The sequence below is a fragment of the Dendrobates tinctorius genome, unplaced genomic scaffold (assembly GCF_039654945.1).
Source record: "Dendrobates tinctorius isolate UK_male_01 unplaced genomic scaffold, ASM3965494v1 ptg000202l, whole genome shotgun sequence".
Classification (NCBI taxonomy): Eukaryota; Metazoa; Chordata; class Amphibia; order Anura; family Dendrobatidae; genus Dendrobates; species Dendrobates tinctorius.
Genome location: NW_027361869.1, coordinates 2,947,749 through 2,971,820, shown reverse-complemented (window position 1 = coordinate 2,971,820; position 24,072 = coordinate 2,947,749). Strand labels below are relative to the sequence as shown.

Sequence of the window (24,072 nt, the reverse complement as noted above, 5' to 3'; positions counted from 1 at the left end):
CACTAATATCTCACATCATCCCATCAGCCAGAGCCACCGGACTACTACCACTAATATCCCACATCATCCTGTCAGTCAGAGTTACCGGACTACTACCCCTAATATCCCACATCATCCCGTCAGCCAGAGCCACCGGCCTACTACCTCTAATATCCCACATTATCCCGTCAGCCAGAGCTACCGGACTACTACCCCTAATATCCCACATCCTCCCGTCAGCCAGAGCCACAGGAAACTACCACTAATATCCCACATCATCCCGTCAGCCAGAGCCAACGGACTACAAACCCTAATATCCCACATTGTCCCATCAGCCAGAGCCACGGGACTACTACCACTAATATCCCACATCATCCCATCAGCCAGAGCCACCGGACTACTACCACTAATATCCCACATCATCCTGTCAGCCAGAGCTACCGGAATACTACCACTAATATCCCACATCATCCCGTCAGCTAGAGCTACCAGACTACTACCACTAAAATCCCTCATCATCCCGTCATCCATAGTTACCGGACTACTACCCATAATATCCCACATCGTCCCATCAGCCAGAGCCACCGGACTACTACCACTAATATCCCACATCATCCCGTCAGTCAGAGCCACCGGACTACTACCACTAATATCCCACATCATCCCGTCAGCCAGAGCCACTGGACAACTACCACTAATATCCGACATCATCCCGTCAGCCAGAGCCACCGGACTACTACCACTAATATCCCTCATCGTCCCGTCAGCCAGAGCCACTGGACAACTACCACTAATATCCGACATCATCCCGTCAGCCAGAGCCACCGGACTACTACCACTAATATCCCACATCATCCCGTCAGTCAGAGCCACCGGACTACTACCACTATTATCCCACATCATCCCGTCAGCCAGAGCCACTGGACAACTACCACTAATATCCGACATCATCCCGTCAGCCAGAGCCACCGGACTACTACCACTAATATCCCTCATCGTCCCGTCAGCCAGATCTACCGGACTACTACCACTAATATCCCACATCATCCCGTCAGCCAGAGCTACCGAACCACTACCACTAATATCCCACATCATCCCGTCAGCCAGAGCTACCGGACTACTACCACTAATATCCCACATCATCCCGTCAGCCAGAGCCACCGGACTACTACCACTAATATCCCACATCATCCCGTCAGCCAGAGCCACCGGACTACTACCACTAATATCCCACATCATCCCGTCAGCCAGAGCTACAGGACTACTACCCATAATATCCCACATCATCCCGTCAGCCAGAGCCACTGGACTACTACCCCTAATATCCCACATCATCCCGCCAGCCAGAGCCACTGGACAACTACCACTAATATCCCACATCATCCCGTCAGCCAGAGCCACTGGACAACTACCACTAATATCCCACATCATCCCGTCAGACAGAGCTACCGGACTACTACCAATAATATCCCACATCATCCCGTCAGCCAGAGCTACCGGACTACTACCCATAATATACCACATCATCCCATCAGCCAGAGTCACCGGACAACTACCACTAATATCCCACATCATCCCGTCAGCCAGAGGTACCGGACTACTACCACTAATATCCCACATCATCCCGTCAGCCAGAGCCACTGGACTACTACCACTAATATCCCACATCATCCCGTCAGCCAGAGACACTGGACAACTACCACAAATATCCCACACCATCCCGTCAGCCAAAGCTACCGGACTACTACCACTAAAATCCCACATCATCCCGTCAGCCAGAGTTACCGGACTACTACCCATAATGTCCCACATCATCCTGTCACCCAGAGCCACCGGACTACTACCACTAATATCCCACATCATCCCGTCAGCCAGAGCCACCGGACTACTACCACTAATATCCCACATCATCCCGTCAGCCAGAGCTACCGGACTACTACCCATAATATCCCACATCATCCCGTCAGCCAGAGCCACTGGACTACTACCCCTTATATCCCACATCATCCCGTCAGCCAGAGCTAGCAGACTACTACCCATATTATCCCACATCATCCCGTCAGCCAGAGCCACTGGACAACTACCACAAATATCCCACATCATCCCGTCAGCCAGAGTTACCGGACTACTACCCATAATATCCCACATCATCCCGTGAGCCAGAGCCACCGGACTACTACCCAGAATATCCCACATCATCCCATCACCCAGAGCCACCGGACTACTACCCAGAATATCCCACATCATCCCGTCAGCCAGAGCCACTGGACAACTACCACTAATATCCCACATCATCCCGTCAGCCAGAGCTACCGGACTACTACCCCAAATATCCCACATCATCCTGTCAGCAAGAGCCACCGGACTACTACCCCAAATATCCCACATCATCCTGTCAGCAAGAGCCACCGGACTACTACCACTAATATCCCACATCATCCCGTCAGCCAGAGCTACCGAACTACTACCACTAATATCACACATCATCCCGTCAGCCAGAGCTACCGGACTACTACCACTAATATCCCACATCATCCCGTCAGCCAGAGCCACCGGACTACTACCACTAATATCCCACATCATCCCGTCAGCCAGAGCCACCGGACTACTACCACTAATATCCCACATCATCCCGTCAGCCAGAGCTACAGGACTACAACCCATAATATCCCACATCATCCCGTCAGCCAGAGCCACCGGACTACTACCACTAATATCCCACATCATCCTGTCAGCCAGAGCCACCGGACAACTACCACTAATATCCCACCTCATCCTGTCAGCCAAAGCTACCGGACTACTACCCATAATATCCCACATCATCCCGTCAGCCAGAGCCACTGGACAACTACCACTAATATCCCACATCATCCCGTCACCCAGAGCCACCGGACTACTACCACTAATATCCCACATCATCCCGTCAGCCAGAGTTACCGGACTACTACCCCTAATATCCCACATCATCCCGTCAGCCAGAGCCACCGGCCTACTACCTCTAATATCCCACATTATCCCGTCAGCCAGAGCTACCGGACTACTACCCCTAATATCCCACATCGTCCCATCAGCCAGAGCCACGGGACTACTACCACTAATATCCCACATCATCCCATCAGCCAGAGTCACCGGACTACTACCACTAATATCCCACATCATCCCGTCAGCCAGAGATACCGGACTACTACCCATAATATCCCACATCATCCCGTCAGCCAGAGCTACCGGACTACTACCCATAATATCCCACATCATCCCGTCAGCCAGAGTTACCTGACTACTACCCATAAAAACCAACATTGTCCCATCAGCCAGAGCCACAGGACTACTACCACTAATATCCCACATCATCCCATCAGCCAGAGACACCGGACTACTACCACTAATATCCCACATCATCCCGTCAGCCAGAGCTACCGGACTACTAACCAGAATATCCCACATCATCCCGTCAGCCAGAGCCACTGGACAACTACCACTAATATCCCACATCATCCCGTCAGCCAAAGCTACCGGACTACAACCACTAAAATCCCACATCATCCCGTCAGCCAGAGTTACCGGACTACTACCCATAATGTCCCACATCATCCCGTCACCCAGAGCCACCGGACTACTACCCAGAATATCCCACATCATCCCGTCAGCCAGAGCCACTGGACAACTACCACTAATATCCCACATCATCCCGTCAGCCAGAGCTACCGGACTACTACCACTAAAATCCCACATCATCCAGTCAGCCAGAGTTACCGGACTACTACCCTAAATATCCCACATCATCCTGTCAGCAAGAGCCACCGGACTACTACCACTAATATCCCACATCATCCCGTCAGCCAGAGCTACCAGACTACTACCCATAATATCCCACATCATCCCGTCAGCCAGAGCCACTGGACTACTACCACTAATATCCCACATCATCCCGTCAGCCAGAGCTAGCAGACTACTACCCATATTATCCCACATCATCCCGTCAGCCAGAGCCACTGGACAACTACCACAAATATCCCACACCATCCCATCAGCCAAAGCTACCGGACTACTACCACTAAAATCCCACATCATCCCGTCAGCCAGAGTTACCGGACTACTACCCATAATATCCCACATCATCCCGTGAGCAAGAGCCACCGGACTACTACCACTAATATCCCACATCATCCCGTCAGCCAGAGCTACCAAACTACTACCCATAATATCCCACATCATCCCGTCAGCCAGAACCACCAGACTACTACCCCTAACATCCCACATCATCCAGTCAGCCAGAGCCACTGGACAACTACCACTAATATCCCACATCATCCCGTCAGCCAGAGCTACCGGACTACTACCACTAAAATCCCACATCATCCCGTCAGCCAGAGTTACCGGACTACTACCCATAATATCCCACATCATCCCGTGAGCAAGAGCCACCGGACTACTACCACTAATATCCCACATCATCCCGTCAGCCAGAGCTACCGAACTACTACCACTAATATCCCACATCATCCCGTCAGCCAGAGCTACCGGACTACTACCACTAATATCCCACATCATCCCGTCAGCCAGAGCCACCGGACTACTACCACTAATATCCCACATCATCCTGTCAGCCAGAGCCACCGGACAACTACCACTAATATCCCACCTCATCCTGTCAGCCAAAGCTACCGGACTACTACCCATAATATCCCACATCATCCCGTCAGCCAGAGCCACTGGACAACTACCACTAATATCCCACATCATCCCGTCACCCAGAGCCACCGGACTACTACCACTAATATCCCACATCATCCCGTCAGCCAGAGTTACCGGACTACTACCCCTAATATCCCACATCATCCCGTCAGCCAGAGCCACCGGCCTACTACCTCTAATATCCCACATTATCCCGTCAGCCAGAGCTACCGGACTACTACCCCTAATATCCCACATCCTCCTGTCAGCCAGAGCCACAGGAAACTACCACTAATATCCCACATCATACCGTCAGCCAGAGCCAACGGACTACTACCCCTAATATCCCACATTGTCCCATCAGCCAGAGCCACGGGACTACTACCACTAATATCCCACATCATCCCGTCAGCCAGAGTCACCGGACTACTACCACTAATATCCCACATCATCCCGTCAGCCAGAGATACCGGACTACTACCCATAATATCCCACATCATCCCGTCAGCCAGAGTTACCGGACTACTACACATAAAAACCCACATCGTCCCATCAGCCAGAGCCACTGGACTACTACCACTAATATCCCATATCATCCCATCAGCCAGAGCCACCGGACTACTACCACTAATATCCCACACCATCCCGTCAACCAGAGCCACTGGACAACTACCACTAATATCTCATATCATCCCGTCAGCCAGAGCTACTGGACTACTACCACTAATATCCCACATCATCCCGTCAGCTAGAGCTACCAGACTACTACCACTAAAATCCCACATCAACCAGTCAGCCAGAGTTACCGGACTACTACCCATAATATCCCACATCGTCCCATCAGCCAGAGCCACTGGACAACTACCACTAATATCTCATATCATCCCGTCAGCCAGAGCTACTGGACTACTACCACTAATATCCCACATCATCCCGTCAGCTAGAGCTACCAGACTACTACCACTAATATCCCACATCATCCCGTCAGTCAGAGCCACCGGACTACTACCCCTAATATCCCACATCATCCTCCCAGCCAGAGCCACTGGACAACTACCACTAATATCCCACATCATCCCGTCAGCCAGAGCCACTGGACAACTACCACTAATATCCCACATCATCCCGTCAGCCAGAGCTACCGGACTACTACCACTAATATCCCACATCATCCCGTCAGCCAGAGATACCGGACTACTACCCATAATATCCCACATCATCCCGTCAGCCAGAGCTACCGGACTACTACCCATAATATCCCACATCATCCCATCAGCCAGAGTCACCGGACAACTACCACTAATATCCCACATCATCCCGTCAGCCAGAGCTACCGGACTACTACCCAGAATATCCCACATCATCCCGTCAGCCAGAGCCACTGGACAACTACCACTAATATCCCACATCATACCGTCAGCCAGAGCTACCGGACTACTACCACTAAAATCCCACATCATCCCGTCAGCCAGAGTTACCGGACTACTACCCCAAATATCCCACATCATCCTGTCAGCAAGAGCCACCGGACTACTACCACTAATATCCCACATCATCCCGTCAGCCAGAGCTACCGGACTACTACCACTAATATCCCACATCATCCCGTCAGCCAGAGGTACCGGACTACTACCACAAATATCCCACACTATCCCGTCAGCCAGAGCCACTGGACAACTACCACTAATATCCCACACCATCCCGTCAGCCAGAGCCACCGGACTACTACCACTAATATCCCACATCATCCCGTCAGCCAGAGCTACCGGACTACTACCCATAATATCCCACATCATCCCCTCAGCCAGAGCCACTGGACAACTACCACTAATATCCCACATCATCCCGTCAGCCAGAGGTACCGGACAACTACCACTAATATCCCACATCATCCCGTCAGCCAGAGCTACCGGACAACTACCACTAATATCCCACATCATCCCGTCAGCCAGAGTTACCGGACTACTACCCCAAATATCCCACATCATCCTGTCAGCAAGAGCCACCGGACTACTACCACTAATATCCCACATCATCCCGTCAGCCAGAGCTACCGGACTACTACCCATAATATCCCACATCATCCCGTCAGCCAGAGCCACTGGACTACTACCACTAATATCCCACATCATCCCGTCAGCCAGAGCCACTGGACAACTACCACAAATATCCCACACCATCCCGTCAGCCAAAGCTACCGGACTACTACCACTAAAATCCCACATCATCCCGTCAGCCAGAGCTACCATACTACTACCCATAATATCCCACATCATCCCGTCAGCCAGAGCCACTGGACTACTACCACTAATATCCCAAATCATCCCGTCAGCCAGAGCCACTGGACAACTACCACAAATATCCCACACCATCCCGTCAGCCAGAGCTACCGGACTACTACCCATAATATCCCACATCATCCCCTCAGCCAGAGCCACTGGACAACTACCACAAATATCCCACAACATCCCATCAGCCAGAGCCACCGGACTACTACCACTAATATCCCACATCATCCCGCCAGCCAGAGCTACCGGACTACTACCCCTAATATCCCACACCATCCCGTCAGCCAGAGCCACTGGACAACTACCACAAATATCCCACACCATCCCGTCAGCCAGAACCACTGGACTACTACCACTAATATCCCACATCATCCCGTCAGCCAGAGCTACCGGACTACTACCCATAATATGCCACACCATCCCGTCAGCCAGAGCCACTGGACTACTACCACAAATATCCCACACTATCCCGTCAGCCATAGCTACCGGACTACTACCACTAAAATCCCACATCATCCCGTCAGCCAGAGCTATCGAACTACTACCCATAATATCCCACATCATCCCGTCAGCTAGAGCCACCGGATTACTACCATTAATATCCCACATCATCCCGTCAGCCAGAGCTACCGGACTACTACCCATAATATCCCACATCATCCCCTCAGCAAGAGCTACCAGACTACTACCCATAATATCCCACATCGTCCCATCAGCCAGAGCCACCGGACTACTACCACTAATATCCCACATCATCCCGTCAGCCAGAGCTACCGGACTACTACCCATAATATCCCACATCGTCCCATCAGCCAGAGCCACCGGACTACTACCACTAATATCCCACATCATCCCATCAGCCAGAGCTACCGGACTACTACCCATAATATCCCACATCATCCCGTCAGCCAGAGCCACTGGACAACTACCACTAATATCCCACATCATCCCGTCAGCCAGAGCTACCGGACTACTACCCCTAATATCCCACATCATCCCGTCAGCCAGAGCCACTGGACAACTACCACAAATATCCCACACCATCCCGTCAGCCAGAACCACTGGACTACTACCACTAATATCCCACATCATCCCGTCAGCAAGAGCTACCGGACTACTACCCATAATATGCCACACCATCCCGTCAGCCAGAGCCACTGGACTACTACCACAAATATCCCACACTATCCCGTCAGCCAGAGCCACCGGACTACTACCACTAATATCCCACATCATCCCGTCAGCCAGAGCTACCGGACTACTACCCATAATATCCCACATCATCCCCTCAGCCAGAGCCACTGGACAACTACCACTAATATCCCACATCATCCAGTCAGCCAGAGCTACCGGACTGCTACCACTAATATCCCACATCATCCCGTCAGCCAGAGCCACCGGACTACTACCCCTAATATCCCACATCATCCCGCCAGCCAGAGCCACTGGACAACTACCACAATTATCCCACATCATTCCGTCAGCCAGAGCTACTGGACTACTACTATCACTAATATCCCACATCATCCCGTCAGCCAGAGCCACTGGACAACTACCACTAATATCTCACATCATCCCATCAGCCAGAGCCACCGGACTACTACCACTAATATCCCACATCATCCCGTCAGCCAGAGCCACCGGACTACTACCACTAATATCCCTCATTGTCCCGTCAGCCAGAGCCACCGGACTACTACCCATAATATCCCACATCATCCCGTCAGCCAGAGTCACTGGACAACTACCACTGATATCCCATATCATCCCATCAGTCAGAGCCACCGGACTACCCCTAATATCCCACATTATCCCGTCAGGCAGAGCCACTGGACAACTACCACTATTATCCCACATCATCCCGTCAGCCAGAGCTACCAGACTACTACCACTAATATCCCACCTCATCCCGTCAGCCAGAGCCACTGGACAACTACCACTAATATCCCACATCATCCCATCAGCCAGAGCTACCGGACTACTACCCCTAATATCCCACACCATCCCGTCAGCCAGAGCCACTGGACAACTACCACAAATATCCCACACCATCCCGTCAGCCAGAGCTACCGGACTACTACCACTAAAATCCCACATCATCCCGTCAGCCATAGCTACCGAACTACTACCCATAATATCCCACATCATCCCGTCAGCAAGAGCCACCGGACTACTACCACTAATATCCCACATCATCCCGTCAGCCAGAGCTACCGGACTAATACCCATAATATCCCACATCATCCCCTCAGCCAGAGCCACTGGACAACTACCACTAATATCCCACATCATCCCGTCAGCCAGAGCCACCGGACTACTACCCCTAATATCCCACATCATCCCGCCAGCCAGAGCCACTGGACAACTACCACAATTATCCCACATCATCCCGTCAGCCAGAGCTACCGGACTACTACCACTAATATCCCACATCATCCCATCAGCCAGAGCCACTGGACAACTACCACTAATATCTCACATCATCCCATCAGCCAGAGCCACCGGACTACTACCACTAATATCCCACATCATCCTGTCAGTCAGAGTTACCGGACTACTACCCCTAATATCCCACATCATCCCGTCAGCCAGAGCCACCGGCCTACTACCTCTAATATCCCACATTATCCCGTCAGCCAGAGCTACCGGACTACTACCCCTAATATCCCACATCCTCCCGTCAGCCAGAGCCACAGGAAACTACCACTAATATCCCACATCATCCCGTCAGCCAGAGCCAACGGACTACAAACCCTAATATCCCACATTGTCCCATCAGCCAGAGCCACGGGACTACTACCACTAATATCCCACATCATCCCATCAGCCAGAGCCACCGGACTACTACCACTAATATCCCACATCATCCTGTCAGCCAGAGCTACCGGAATACTACCACTAATATCCCACATCATCCCGTCAGCTAGAGCTACCAGACTACTACCACTAAAATCCCTCATCATCCCGTCATCCATAGTTACCGGACTACTACCCATAATATCCCACATCGTCCCATCAGCCAGAGCCACCGGACTACTACCACTAATATCCCACATCATCCCGTCAGTCAGAGCCACCGGACTACTACCACTAATATCCCACATCATCCCGTCAGCCAGAGCCACTGGACAACTACCACTAATATCCGACATCATCCCGTCAGCCAGAGCCACCGGACTACTACCACTAATATCCCTCATCGTCCCGTCAGCCAGAGCCACTGGACAACTACCACTAATATCCGACATCATCCCGTCAGCCAGAGCCACCGGACTACTACCACTAATATCCCACATCATCCCGTCAGTCAGAGCCACCGGACTACTACCACTATTATCCCACATCATCCCGTCAGCCAGAGCCACTGGACAACTACCACTAATATCCGACATCATCCCGTCAGCCAGAGCCACCGGACTACTACCACTAATATCCCTCATCGTCCCGTCAGCCAGATCTACCGGACTACTACCACTAATATCCCACATCATCCCGTCAGCCAGAGCTACCGAACCACTACCACTAATATCCCACATCATCCCGTCAGCCAGAGCTACCGGACTACTACCACTAATATCCCACATCATCCCGTCAGCCAGAGCCACCGGACTACTACCACTAATATCCCACATCATCCCGTCAGCCAGAGCCACCGGACTACTACCACTAATATCCCACATCATCCCGTCAGCCAGAGCTACAGGACTACTACCCATAATATCCCACATCATCCCGTCAGCCAGAGCCACTGGACAACTACCACTAATATCCCACATCATCCCGTCAGCCAGAGTTACCGGACTACTACCTCTAATATCCCACATTATCCCGTCAGCCAGAGCTACCGGACTACTATCCCTAATATCCCACATCATCCCGTCAGCCAGAGCCACCGGCCTACTACCTCTAATATCCCACATTATCCCGTCAGCCAGAGCTACCGGACTACTACCCCTAATATCCCACATCCTCCCGTCAGCCAGAGCCACAGGAAACTACCACTAATATCCAACATCATCCCGTCAGCCAGAGCCAACGGACTACTACCCCTAATATCCCACATCGTCCCATCAGCCAGAGCCACGGGACTACTACCACTAATATCCCACATCATCCCGTCAGCCAGAGTTACCGGACTACTACCACTAATATCCCACATCATCCCGTCAGCCAGAGATACCGGACTACTACCCATAATATCCCACATCATCCCGTCAGCCAGAGCTACCGGACTACTACCCATAATATCCCACATCATCCCGTCAGCCAGAGTTACCGGACTACTACCCATAAAAACCCACATCGTCCCATCAGCCAGAGCCACCGGACTACTACCACTAATATCCCACATCATCCCATCAGCCAGAGCCACCGGACTACTGCCACTAATATCCCACATCATCCCGTCAGCCAGAGCTACCGGAATACTACCACTAATATCCCACACCATCCCGTCAACCAGAGCCACTGGACAACTACCACTAATATCCCACATCATCCAGTCAGCCAGAGCCACCGGACTACTACCACTAATATCCCACATCGTCCCATCAGCCAGAGCCACCGGACTACTAACACTAATATCCCACATCATCCCGTCAGTCAGAGCCACCGGACTACTACCCCTAATATCCCACATCATCCCGCCAGCCAGAGGCACTGGACAACTACCACTAATATCCCACATCATCCCGTCAGCCAGAGCCACTGGACAACTACCACTAATATCCCACATCATCCCGTCAGCCAGAGCTACCGGACTACTAACACTAATATCCCACATCATCCCGTCAGCCAGAGCTACTGGACTACTACCCATAATATACCACATCATCCCGTCAGCCAGAGCCACTGGACATCTACCACTAATATCCCACATCATCCCGTCAGCCAGAGCTACCGGACTACTACCACTAAAATCCCACATCATCCCGTCAGCCAGAGTTACCGGACTACTACCCCAAATATCCCACATCATCCTGTCAGCAAGAGCCACCGGACTACTACCACAAATATCCCACACTATCCCGTCAGCCAGAGCCACCGGACTACTACCACAAATATCCCACACTATCCCGTCAGCCAGAGCCACCGGACTACTACCACTAATATCCCACATCATCCCGTCAGCCAGAGCTACCGAACTACTACCCATAATATCCCACATCATCCCCTCAGCCAGAGCCACTGGACAACTACCACTAATATCCCACATCATCCAGTCAGCCATAGCTACCGGACTGCTACCACTAATATCCCACATCATCCCGTCAGCCAGAGCCACCGGACTACTACCCCTAATATCCCACATCATCCCGCCAGCCAGGGCCACTGGACAACTACCACAATTATCCCACATCATCCCGTCAGCCAGAGCTACCGGACTACTACCCAGAATATCCCACATCATCCCGTCAGCCAGAGCCACTGGACAACTACCACTAATATCTCACATCATCCCATCAGCCAGAGCCACCGGACTACTACCACTAATATCCCACATCATCCCGTCAGCCAGAGCTACCGGACTACTACCACTAATATCCCACATCATCCCGTCAGCCAGAGCTACCGGACTACTACCACTAATATCCCACATCATCCCGTCAGCCAGAGCCACCGGACTACTACCCATAATATCCCACATCATCCCGTCAGCCAGAGCCACTGGACAACTACCACTGATATCCCACATCATCCCATCAGCCAGAGCCACCGGACTACTACCCCTAATATCCCACATTATCCCGTCAGGCAGAGCCACTGGACAGCTACCACTATTATCCCACATCATCCCGTCAGCCAGAGCTACCACACTACTACCACTAATATCCCACCTCATCCCGTCAGCCAGAGCCACCGGACTACTACCACTAATATCCCACATCATCCCGTCAGCCAGAGCTACCGGACTACTACCCCTAATATCCCACACCATCCCGTCAGCCAGAGCCACTGGACAACTACCACAAATATCCCACACCATCCCGTCAGCCAGAACCACTGGACTACTACCACTAATATCCCACATCATCCCGTCAGCCAGAGCTACCGTACTACTACCCATAATATCCCACATCATCCCGTCAGCCAGAGCCACCGGCCTACTACCTCTAATATCCCACATTATCCCGTCAGCCAGAGCTACCGGACTACTACCCCTAATATCCCACATCCTCCCGTCAGCCAGAGCCACAGGAAACTACCACTAATATCCAACATCATCCCGTCAGCCAGAGCCAACGGACTACTACCCCTAATATCCCACATCGTCCCATCAGCCAGAGCCACGGGACTACTACCACTAATATCCCACATCATCCCGTCAGCCAGAGTTACCGGACTACTACCACTAATATCCCACATCATCCCGTCAGCCAGAGATACCGGACTACTACCCATAATATCCCACATCATCCCGTCAGCCAGAGCTTACCGGACTACTACCCATAATATCCCACATCATCCCGTCAGCCAGAGTTACCGGACTACTACCCATAAAAATCCACATCGTCCCATCAGCCAGAGCCACCGGACTACTACCACTAATATCCCACATCATCCCATCAGCCAGAGCCACCGGACTACTACCACTAATATCCCACATCATCCCGTCAGCCAGAGCTACCGGAATACTACCACTAATATCCCACACCATCCCGTCAACCAGAGCCACTGGACAACTACCACTAATATCCCACATCATCCAGTCAGCCAGAGCTACCGGACTACTACCACTAATATCCCACATCGTCCCATCAGCCAGAGCCACCGGACTACTACCACTAATATCCCACATCATCCCGTCAGTCAGAGCCACCGGACTACTACCCCTAATATCCCACATCATCCCGCCAGCCAGAGGCACTGGACAACTACCACTAATATCCCACATCATCCCGTCAGCCAGAGCCACTGGACAACTACCACTAATATCCCACATCATCCCGTCAGCCAGAGCTACCGGACTACTAACACTAATATCCCACATCATCCCGTCAGCCAGAGCTACCGGACTACTACCCATAATATACCACATCATCCCGTCAGCCAGAGCCACTGGACATCTACCACTAATATCCCACATCATCCCGTCAGCCAGAGCTACCGGACTACTACCACTAAAATCCCACATCATCCCGTCAGCCAGAGTTACCGGACTACTACCCCAAATATCCCACATAATCCTGTCAGCAAGAGCCACCGGACTACTACCACAAATATCCCACACTATCCCGTCAGCCAGAGCCACCGGACTACTACCACAAATATCCCACACTATCCCGTCAGCCAGAGCCACCGGACTACTACCACTAATATCCCACATCATCCCGTCAGCCAGAGCTACCGAACTACTACCCATAATATCCCACATCATCCCCTCAGCCAGAGCCACTGTACAACTACTACTAATATCCCACATCATCCAGTCAGCCATAGCTACCGGACTGCTACCACTAATATCCCACATCATCCCGTCAGCCAGAGCCACCGGACTACTACCCCTAATATCCCACATCATCCCGCCAGCCAGGGCCACTGGACAACTACCACAATTATCCCACATCATCCCGTCAGCCAGAGCTACCGGACTACTACCCAGAATATCCCACATCATCCCGTCAGCCAGAGCCACTGGACAACTACCACTAATATCTCACATCATCCCATCAGCCAGAGCCACCGGACTACTACCACTAATATCCCACATCATCCCGTCAGCCAGAGCTACCGGACTACTACCACTAATATCCCACATCATCCCGTCAGCCAGAGCTACCGGACTACTACCACTAATATCCCACATCATCCCGTCAGCCAGAGCCACCGGACTACTACCCATAATATCCCACATCATCCCGTCAGCCAGAGCCACTGGACAACTACCACTGATATCCCACATCATCCCATCAGCCAGAGCCACCGGACTACTACCCCTAATATCCCACATTATCCCGTCAGGCAGAGCCACTGGACAGCTACCACTATTATCCCACATCATCCCGTCAGCCAGAGCTACCACACTACTACCACTAATATCCCACCTCATCCCGTCAGCCAGAGCCACCGGACTACTACCACTAATATCCCACATCATCCCGTCAGCCAGAGCTACCGGACTACTACCCCTAATATCCCACACCATCCCGTCAGCCAGAGCCACTGGACAACTACCACAAATATCCCACACCATCCCGTCAGCCAGAACCACTGGACTACTACCACTAATATCCCACATCATCCCGTCAGCCAGAGCTACCGTACTACTACCCATAATATGCCACACCATCCCGTCAGCCAGAGCAACTGGACTACTACCACAAATATCCCACACTATCCCGTCAGCCAGAGCTACCGGACTACTACCACTAAAATCCCACATCATCCAGTCAGCCAGAGCTACCGAACTACTACCCATAATATCCCACATCATCCCGTCAGCAAGAGCCACCGGACTACTACCACTAATATCCCACATCATCCCGTCAGCCAGAGCTACCGGACTACTACCCATAATATCCCACATCATCCCCTCAGCCAGAGCCACTGGACAACTACCACTAATATCCCACATCATCCAGTCAGCCAGAGCTACCGGACTGCTACCACTAATATCCCACATCATCCCGTCAGCCAGAGCCACCGGACAACTACCCCTAATATCCCACATCATACCGCCAGCCAGAGCCACTGGACAACTACCACAATTATCCCACATCATCCCGTCAGCCAGAGCTACCGGACTACTACCACTAATATCCCACATCATCCCGTCAGCCAGAGCCACAGGACAACTACCACTAATATCTCACATCATCCCATCAGCCAGAGCCACCGGACTACTACCACTAATATCCCACATCATCCCGTCAGCCAGAGCTACTGGACTACTACCACTAATATCCCACATCATCCCGTCAGCCAGAGCTACCGGACTACTACTACTAATATCCCACATCATCCCGTCAGCCAGAGCCACTGGACAACTACCACTAATATCCCACATCATCCCGTCAGCCAGAGCCACCGGACTACTACCACTAATATCCCTCATCGTCCCGTCAGCCAGATCTACCGGACTACTACCACTAATATCCCACATCATCCCGTCAGCCAGAGGCACCGGACTACTACCACTAATATCCCACATCGTCCCGTCAGCCAGAGCTACCGGACTACTACCACTAATATCCCACATCATCCCGTCAGCCAGAGCTACCAGACTACTACCACTAATATCCCACATTGTCCCGTCAGCCAGAGCTACCGGACTACTATCCATAATATCCCACATCATTCCATCAGCCAGAGCCACTGGACAACTACCACTAATATCCCACATCGTCCCGTCAGCCAGAGTTACTGGACTACTACCACTAATATCCCACATCATCCCGTCAGCCAGAGCCACCGGACTACTACCACTAATATCCCACATCATCCCGTCAGCCAGAGGCACCGAACTACTACCACTAATATCCCACATCGTCCCGTCAGCCAGAGCTACCGGACTACTACCACTAATATCCCTCATCGTCCCGTCAGCCAGATCTACCGGACTACTACCACTAATATCCCACATCATCCCGTCAGCCAGAGGCACCGGACTACTACCACTAATATCCCACATCGTCCCGTCAGCCAGAGCTACCGGACTACTACCACTAATATCCCACATCATCCCGTCAGCCAGAGCTACCAGACTACTACCACTAATATCCCACATTGTCCCGTCAGCCAGAGCTACCGGACTACTATCCATAATATCCCACATCATTCCATCAGCCAGAGCCACTGGACAACTACCACTAATATCCCACATCGTCCCGTCAGCCAGAGTTACTGGACTACTACCACTAATATCCCACATCATCCCGTCAGCCAGAGCCACCGGACTACTACCACTAATATCCCACATCATCCCGTCAGCCAGAGGCACCGGACTACTACCACTAATATCCCACATCATCCCGTCAGCCAGAGGCACCGAACTACTACCACTAATATCCCACATCGTCCCGTCAGCCAGAGCTACCGGACTACTACCACTAATATCCCACATCATCCCGTCAGCCAGAGCCACTGGAAAACTACCACTAATATCCAACATCATCCCGTCAGCCAGGGCTACCGGACTACTACCACTAATATCCCACATCATCCCGTCAGCTAGAGCTACCGGACTACTACCACTAATATCCCACATCGTCCCATCAGCCAGAGCTACCGGACTACTATCCATAATATCCCACATCATTCCATCAGCCAGAGCCACTGGACAACTACCACTAATATCCCACATCGTCCCGTCAGCCAGAGTTACTGGACTACTACCACTAATATCCCACATCGTCCGGTCAGCCAGAGCCACCGGACTACTACCACTAATATCCCACATCGTCCCATCATCCAGAGCTACTGGACTACTACCACTAATATCCCACATCGTCCCGTCAGCCAGAGCTACCGGACTACTACCACTAATATCCAACATCATCCCGTCAGCCAGAGCTACCGGACAACTACCACTAATATTCCACATCATCCCATCAGCCTGGCGTCAGAACCAGAGCGCTGAGTGGATTTGCCCTGACCTCCATATCAATGATCCCTTTAATTGAAGCCTGTAGTGAGAATCAGAGTGCTGAGGGATTTACCCTAACTTCCATACCGGATATCCCTTTAAGTGAGGCCTGGGGTCAGTACCAAAGCGCAGAGTGGATTTGCCCTCACTTCCATACTGGAGATCCCTTTAAGAGGGGACTTGGGTCAGAACTAGAGCGCTGAGTGGATTTGCCCTGACTTCCATACCGGGGATCCCTTTAAGAGAGCCTGGGATCAGAACCAGAGCGGCTGAGTGGATTTGCCCTGAGTTGCATACCAAAGATCCCTTTAATAGAACCCTGGGGTCAGAATCAGAGCACCGAGGGATTTGCCCTAACTTCCATACACGAGATCCCTTTAAGAGAGCCTGGGGTCAGTACCAGAGCATTTGAAGGCAAATGCCCTGACTTCCATACCGGGGATCCCTTTAAGAGAGCCTGGGGTCAGAATTAAAGCGCTGGATGGATTTGCCCTGACTTCCATACCGGAGATGCCTTGAAGAAGGGCCTGGGGTCAGTACCAAAGCACAGAGTAGATTTGCCTTAAATTCCATACCAATGATCCCTTTAACCCCTTCGCACCCGAGCCTGTTTTTGCCTTCGTGACCGGGCCAATTTTTTCAATTCTGACCAGTGTCACTTTATGAGGTCATAACTCTAGAACGCTTCAACAGATCCTACTGATTCTGACAATGTTTTCTCATGACATATTGTACTTCATGATGGTGGTAAAAATTTTTAGATATGAGCTGCGCTTATTTGTTAAAAAAATCAAAATTTGGCGAAAATTTAGAAAATTTTGCAATTTTCAAACTTTTAATTTTTATGCCCTTAAATCAGAGAGTGATATCGCACAAAATAGTTAATAAATAACATTTCCCACATGTCTACTTTACATCTGCACAATTTTGGAAACATAATTTTTTTTTTTAGGAAGTTATAAGGGTTAAAAGTTGACCAGCGATTTCTCATTTTTACAACAAAATTTGCAACACCATTTTTTTTAGGGACCACCTCACATTTGAAGTGAGTTTGGGGGGTCAATATGACAGAAAATACCCAAAACTGACACCATTCTAAAAACTGCACCTCTCAATGTACTCAAAACCACATTCAAGAAGTTTATTAACCCTTCAGGTGCTTCACATGAATGAATGGAATATGGAAGGAAAAAATAAACATTTAACTTTTTTTCACAAACATTTTACTTCAAAACCATTTTTTTTTATTTTCACAAGTGTAAAAAGAGAAAATGAACCACAAAATTTTTTGTGCAATTTCTCCCGAATACGCCAATACCCCGTATGTGGGGCTAAACCACTGTTTGAGCACACGGCAGAGCTCAGAACGGAAGGAGTGACGTTTGACTTTTTCAGTGCAGAATTGGCTGGAATTGAGATCGGATGCCATGTCGCATTTGGAGAGCCCCTGATGTACCTAAACAGTGGAAACCCCCCCACAAGTGACCCCATTTTGGAAATTAGACCCCCCCAAGGGACTTATCTAGATGTGTGGTGAGCACTTTGAACCCCCAAGTGTTTCACTAAAGTTTATAATGTAGAGCCGTGAAAATAAAAAAAATCATTTTTTTTCCACAAAAATGATCTTTTAGCCCCCAATTTTTATTTTCACAAGGGTAACAGGAGAAATTGGACCCTAAGAGTTGTTGTCCAATTTGTCCTGAGTACGCTGGTACCCCATATGTGGGAGAAAACTACTGTTTGGGCACACGGTGGGGCTCGGAAGGGAAGTAGTGACGTTCTGAAATGCAGACTTTGATGGAATGGTCTGCGGGCGTCATATTGCATTTACAGAGCCCCTGATGTACCTAAACAGTGGAAACCCCCAATTCTAATTCCAACCCTAACCCCAACACACCCCTAAGCCTAATCTCAGCCCTAACCATAACCCTAACCACAAACCTAACACCAACACACCCATAACCTTAATCCCAGCCCTAGCCCTAACCCTAACCCTAACCCTAGCCCTAACCCTAGCCTGTGTACCTGCTTTTTCTTTTCTTTACTTTTTCTATTTTTATGACAAGATCGCTGCGCTGCGATCTGACTCATAGTAACGCCACTTCTCCTCTGATCTCACACTGACAGATGATCAGAGGTGAAGCAGCGTTACTATGTGACAAGATCGCTGCCTGGCACATAATAACGCGACTTCTCCTCTGATCTCACAATGACAGGTGATCAGAGGTGAAGCAGCGTAACTGTGTGACAAGATCGCTGCCTGGCACAGCTGTGCCAGGCAGCGATCTAGTCACACAGTAACGCTGCTTCACCTCTGATCATCTGTCAGTGTTAGATCAGAGGAGAAGCCGCGTTACAATGAGTGAGATCTCCGGGAAACAAGCAGCTTTCCCAGCGATCGCTCCCATTGGCTGCTGTGACGCTGACGTCATCAGGACCTGAACCAATCAGGTCTCGATGACGTTGGGGGTCCCAGCATGCATTGTGCACCGGGATCCCCGCGTTGTAAGGTATGTGGGGGTCCCGGGGGGCACAAAACCGCCGACAGTAGATAAACGTCGGCGCTGCACAAAGCCCAGCAAGCGCCAACGTTTATCTACAGTGGGCGGTCGGGAAGCGGTTAAGAGACCCTGGGATCAGAACCACAGAGCTGAGTGGAATGGTCCTAACTTCCATACCGGCGATCCCTTTAAGAGAGGCCTAAGGTCAAAACCAAAGTGCTGGATGGATTTGCTCTGACCTCCATACCAATGATCCCTTTAAGAGGGAAGATGTGCCTACGGGATGGAGGATGTGTGATGGGTATATGGGCATGGGAGGGGGTGATTCATTTCTGTCATGTGCTCTCTGCTCCTCTCTGGGGTCAGACAATGGCTGGGAGCTTATATTCCCAGGGATGCTAGATTTCTCCCACCATGTCAGTGTCTGCTGAGGTGTTGTCAAGTGGGAAAACTGTTGCTCATAGCAACCAATCACAGCTCAGCTTCTTTTGAACAGCTCTGGTGAAATGAAAGATGCTTCGTGATTGGTTGGTGATACACACACACATTCATTTTTATATAGAGAGATGTCCGTCAACTGGAGCCCCCCTAGTTGATGTGAAACTGTGATTTCCAGACTGTCAGGACACATGCACTGTCAGGACATGCTTGAAGTCATAGCGACACAACAAATGAGGGCACATGTGGAATGAATTTTGTTGCAAAGAGATAAAACAATGAACTCACCAATTCTGAAGTCAATGTAACCCTCTCCTCCGCTCAGCACTAGAACATTCTTCAGTTTTTGTTCCTCCGTCTCAGCAGATGGTGTGCCTGGGTTCTCAGAGGGACTGTCCAGCACGCTGCCATTAAGGGTGGCCAGCACGTTACCTGACAACACACACAATGGTTAGGTGATGGACATGATGGAAAAGCCTGGGAACGATCTAATAGGGCCTAGGAGTCTGTTACCTATACTGTCACCGGCGTATCAGCTGGCATTGCTAAAGAGGTCACCGGACATAAGAGAACAAGGTACCATCAAAGTTAACTAAGCAAATCACCAAGATATGTACCCAATTTTCAAATAAATCATATCAAACGTAACTTTTAATAGTATTATTAGGAAAGACAATTTTATCAACAAAAACAATAACAATTATGACTCACAAAGAACATTTTTGTCTGCAAAGATAAGTGAGGAAAAATAGGAGTGCACCCTAATATTGGACTGATGTCTCCCTACCTAACTATGGAGGCTGGCACCCTAGACCTGTGCGATGGTGCCCCCACTCGTCGGTGGCTATCCCTCGCTCTCCCTAGAAAGACCCTAACAAAAAATGTATAAATAGGGTGCAAGGAATCAAAATTAAAGGCACCATATGTTATAAAATAAGGTCAAGGTAGTACCCTATCTCTGATACATCATATGGTACGTGCACTATATCAGATAAGGGAATCCTTATAACAAGGGCATACAGAGAACAGCCAAACAGGCAATTACACTGGGAAGTATATAAGCAGAGCGTTACTCCCATAGAAGATCTATCACAACACAGAAATTCTATAAGTATATGCAGGTGCAGTCAACCATTTGCATATCCCCTTGTAGTCAGGTCAACATAATGCCCTACTTCTGACAATTTATCATGAATAATAATAATAAAATTGTCTCCTAATAATACTATTAAAAGTTGCGTTTTATATGATTTATTTGAAAATTGGGTACATACCTCAGTGATTTGCGTTTCTAAAGAGAGCATGATAGCAGCCTCGATCTATATTATTTCTATAGATATTGTATCGCACATTTATTACATTACTGTATGTGGAGATAAACAATAATGACATGCAGTGACCATATATTGAGTTTTGTAATGTGGGGAAACTATGGATTTGGCTCGCGATCATATCTAAGGCTGTCCACACTCATTAGATAGCAGTCAGCCGACACTCCCATACACAGGAGCGCTTTCTAGGCCGTGTGATCCTGTGTTCCCTATGAGAAAGCTGCCGAATGACACATCAGTGGCTTATCTCAGTCCAATCAGCAGTCTGAAATCGGACACGTGCAATCGACATCTCTCTTGGCCATCAGTCGGTCGGAGCCCCCCCGTAAATATTAGACCCATCTGCCGAACCCATCGATATCAGCATGTTCAGCCAACATTAGTCTCATGTGCAGGGGGAATGTGGATCTCAAGATAAGAGTTTGGGGAACCCTAATTTGCAGTAATCAAAACTAAAAATATGTAGATGTTACCTGGTACAGACACAAAGAACTTGACGGCATCACGGTGGCCATGGAAGCAGAGCTGGGCCTGAGCCATAGAGCAGTATGGTATGAAGCTGCCTGCAGACTTTTCACTGTTCTCATCGCTGTACACGTGGATGACTCCACCACCGGCCCTCGCTACTTCTCCAGAAGATGTAGGAGATGTCTTGTTGGCTGAAAACACATAAAAGGAGTAAGTGATATGGTGTGGCCTCTTATAAGGGCAAGATCAGCTGCCTCTACAGATGGCGCTCTTACTGGACCAACCCATGTAGACACAACCCAAATGTGAAGACCTTCTTCTCATCAAACTACCTTTGTCTAGTAGGACATCTCATATTATGTGCTGCTCGAAATTTCTCTAACCAGGCTCCTACTGGAACAACATTTGCTAAAGCCTGGACTTCCAATAGAAGACATGAAAGGTGCATCTCATGAGTGGAGATGCTTGGCCCATTCAGCTGTAGCCATCTTTTGTATTCGGACTGTTTAGGGAATAACTGCGGAACATGTAACGTGAGAGGCGTCATCCCACCAGGACTGCAGGGCATGGCATAAGTAAGCAGTAATGAATGATCCTGCCACATCTCTTCAACTGAAAAGGAAGTTACTTATTGATTGATCTCTTGAATTTAAAGGAAGCCTGTCAGCAGCACAAAATGACTGTTCAAACCAAGCACAGATGCTCAGTGCACAGTTGGTGTGGTCGAGTAGTGCAGTGCACCTTTTTCAGTGCACCTACTTGTTTTCATCTGCACCTTCCTCTGGCAGCTGTAAAGTCAGAGCTCTCAATCAAGAAAGAAGGAGGATAGATATAGACGCAAAACACCTAGGTTGGAAACTACGCTGAACCACTTTTTTTTTTAACTCTCTGCATATAAAATGAAACATTAAGCAATAGATTTTAATTAAAAAAAATGTCCTACTGTATAGTTTCTATGGATCCGATGCAGGGTGCACCGCTGGTAATAGACAACAGGCTGCATAGTCTGATCCTGCAGTCATGTTCGCTCCAATCTGTCCTTTACTTTTGGCAAAACAGCTAAATGTATAGTAGCAGAAAGCCAGAGACAAATGGAAGAAAGTATGACTGCAGGGTTATACTACAATCAGTTAGCTACAGCTTATCTCGCTCCTGGGACCCCCAGAGATCAGGTCCGTGAGAAACTCTGCCAGTAAGTGTTCGATTTCCTTTTGGGAAATGAAGGATCACACAGTTTTAATTAACCTGGATGTGTCTTATAGAAATATATTGTGGCCACTGTCTACTATAAGGATCCCATGATAGAGTATTTCTTAGGTTGTTATACATTATAGAAGCTGAGAGTTAAAGAAAATCATTCTTAAACATTGTAGATCGTCCGTAAAATATCAGTATCGGTAGTTTCCCATAGAATAGTATGACTGTCACTTATAGGCTGTAAGTCAGGCACTGGGCAGTAAATGTGTGTGACCAGTGTCCTATGCAAGCCTTTTTTTGTGTGCAGTTTTCGCCCCCTCCATGAACCTGTAGGTTGTGAATGATTGTCTCATCATTACTTTGCACCTGTATTGAAGGACGGATGAATGGACAAATGTACCGAGACATTCTTGATTAAATCTGCTACCATCTACCAGGATGATGAAGATGAAACAAGGGTGGACATTTCAGCCAATGGCGGATCTTAATAGGGGCGGATGGGGCGGTCGCCCCGGGCCCAAGGTTTTTTGGGGGCCCAGGGGCAGGGGCAGGCGCAGGGGCGGGGCCGGGTGGCAGAGGGGCAAATGCCACCCGGACCGCTCCCCCAGCAC

The 24,072-nt window shown here is 49.8% G+C and overlaps 1 protein-coding gene across 12 annotated transcripts in view; it reads right to left on the bottom strand.

The window, feature by feature from the left end:
- MAPK8IP3 (mitogen-activated protein kinase 8 interacting protein 3) overlaps positions 1-24,072 on the bottom strand; it is a 115,835-nt gene that overhangs the window by 11,560 nt on the left and 80,203 nt on the right. For all 12 annotated transcript variants that reach the window (XM_073553614.1, XM_073553619.1, XM_073553617.1 and 9 more), the window contains 2 exons: positions 22,270-22,455; positions 20,754-20,897 (listed from right to left, as the gene is read on the bottom strand). In XM_073553614.1, the coding sequence (XP_073409715.1) occupies positions 20,754-20,897; positions 22,270-22,455 (330 nt within the window). The remainder of the gene's footprint in view (positions 1-20,753; positions 20,898-22,269; positions 22,456-24,072) is intronic.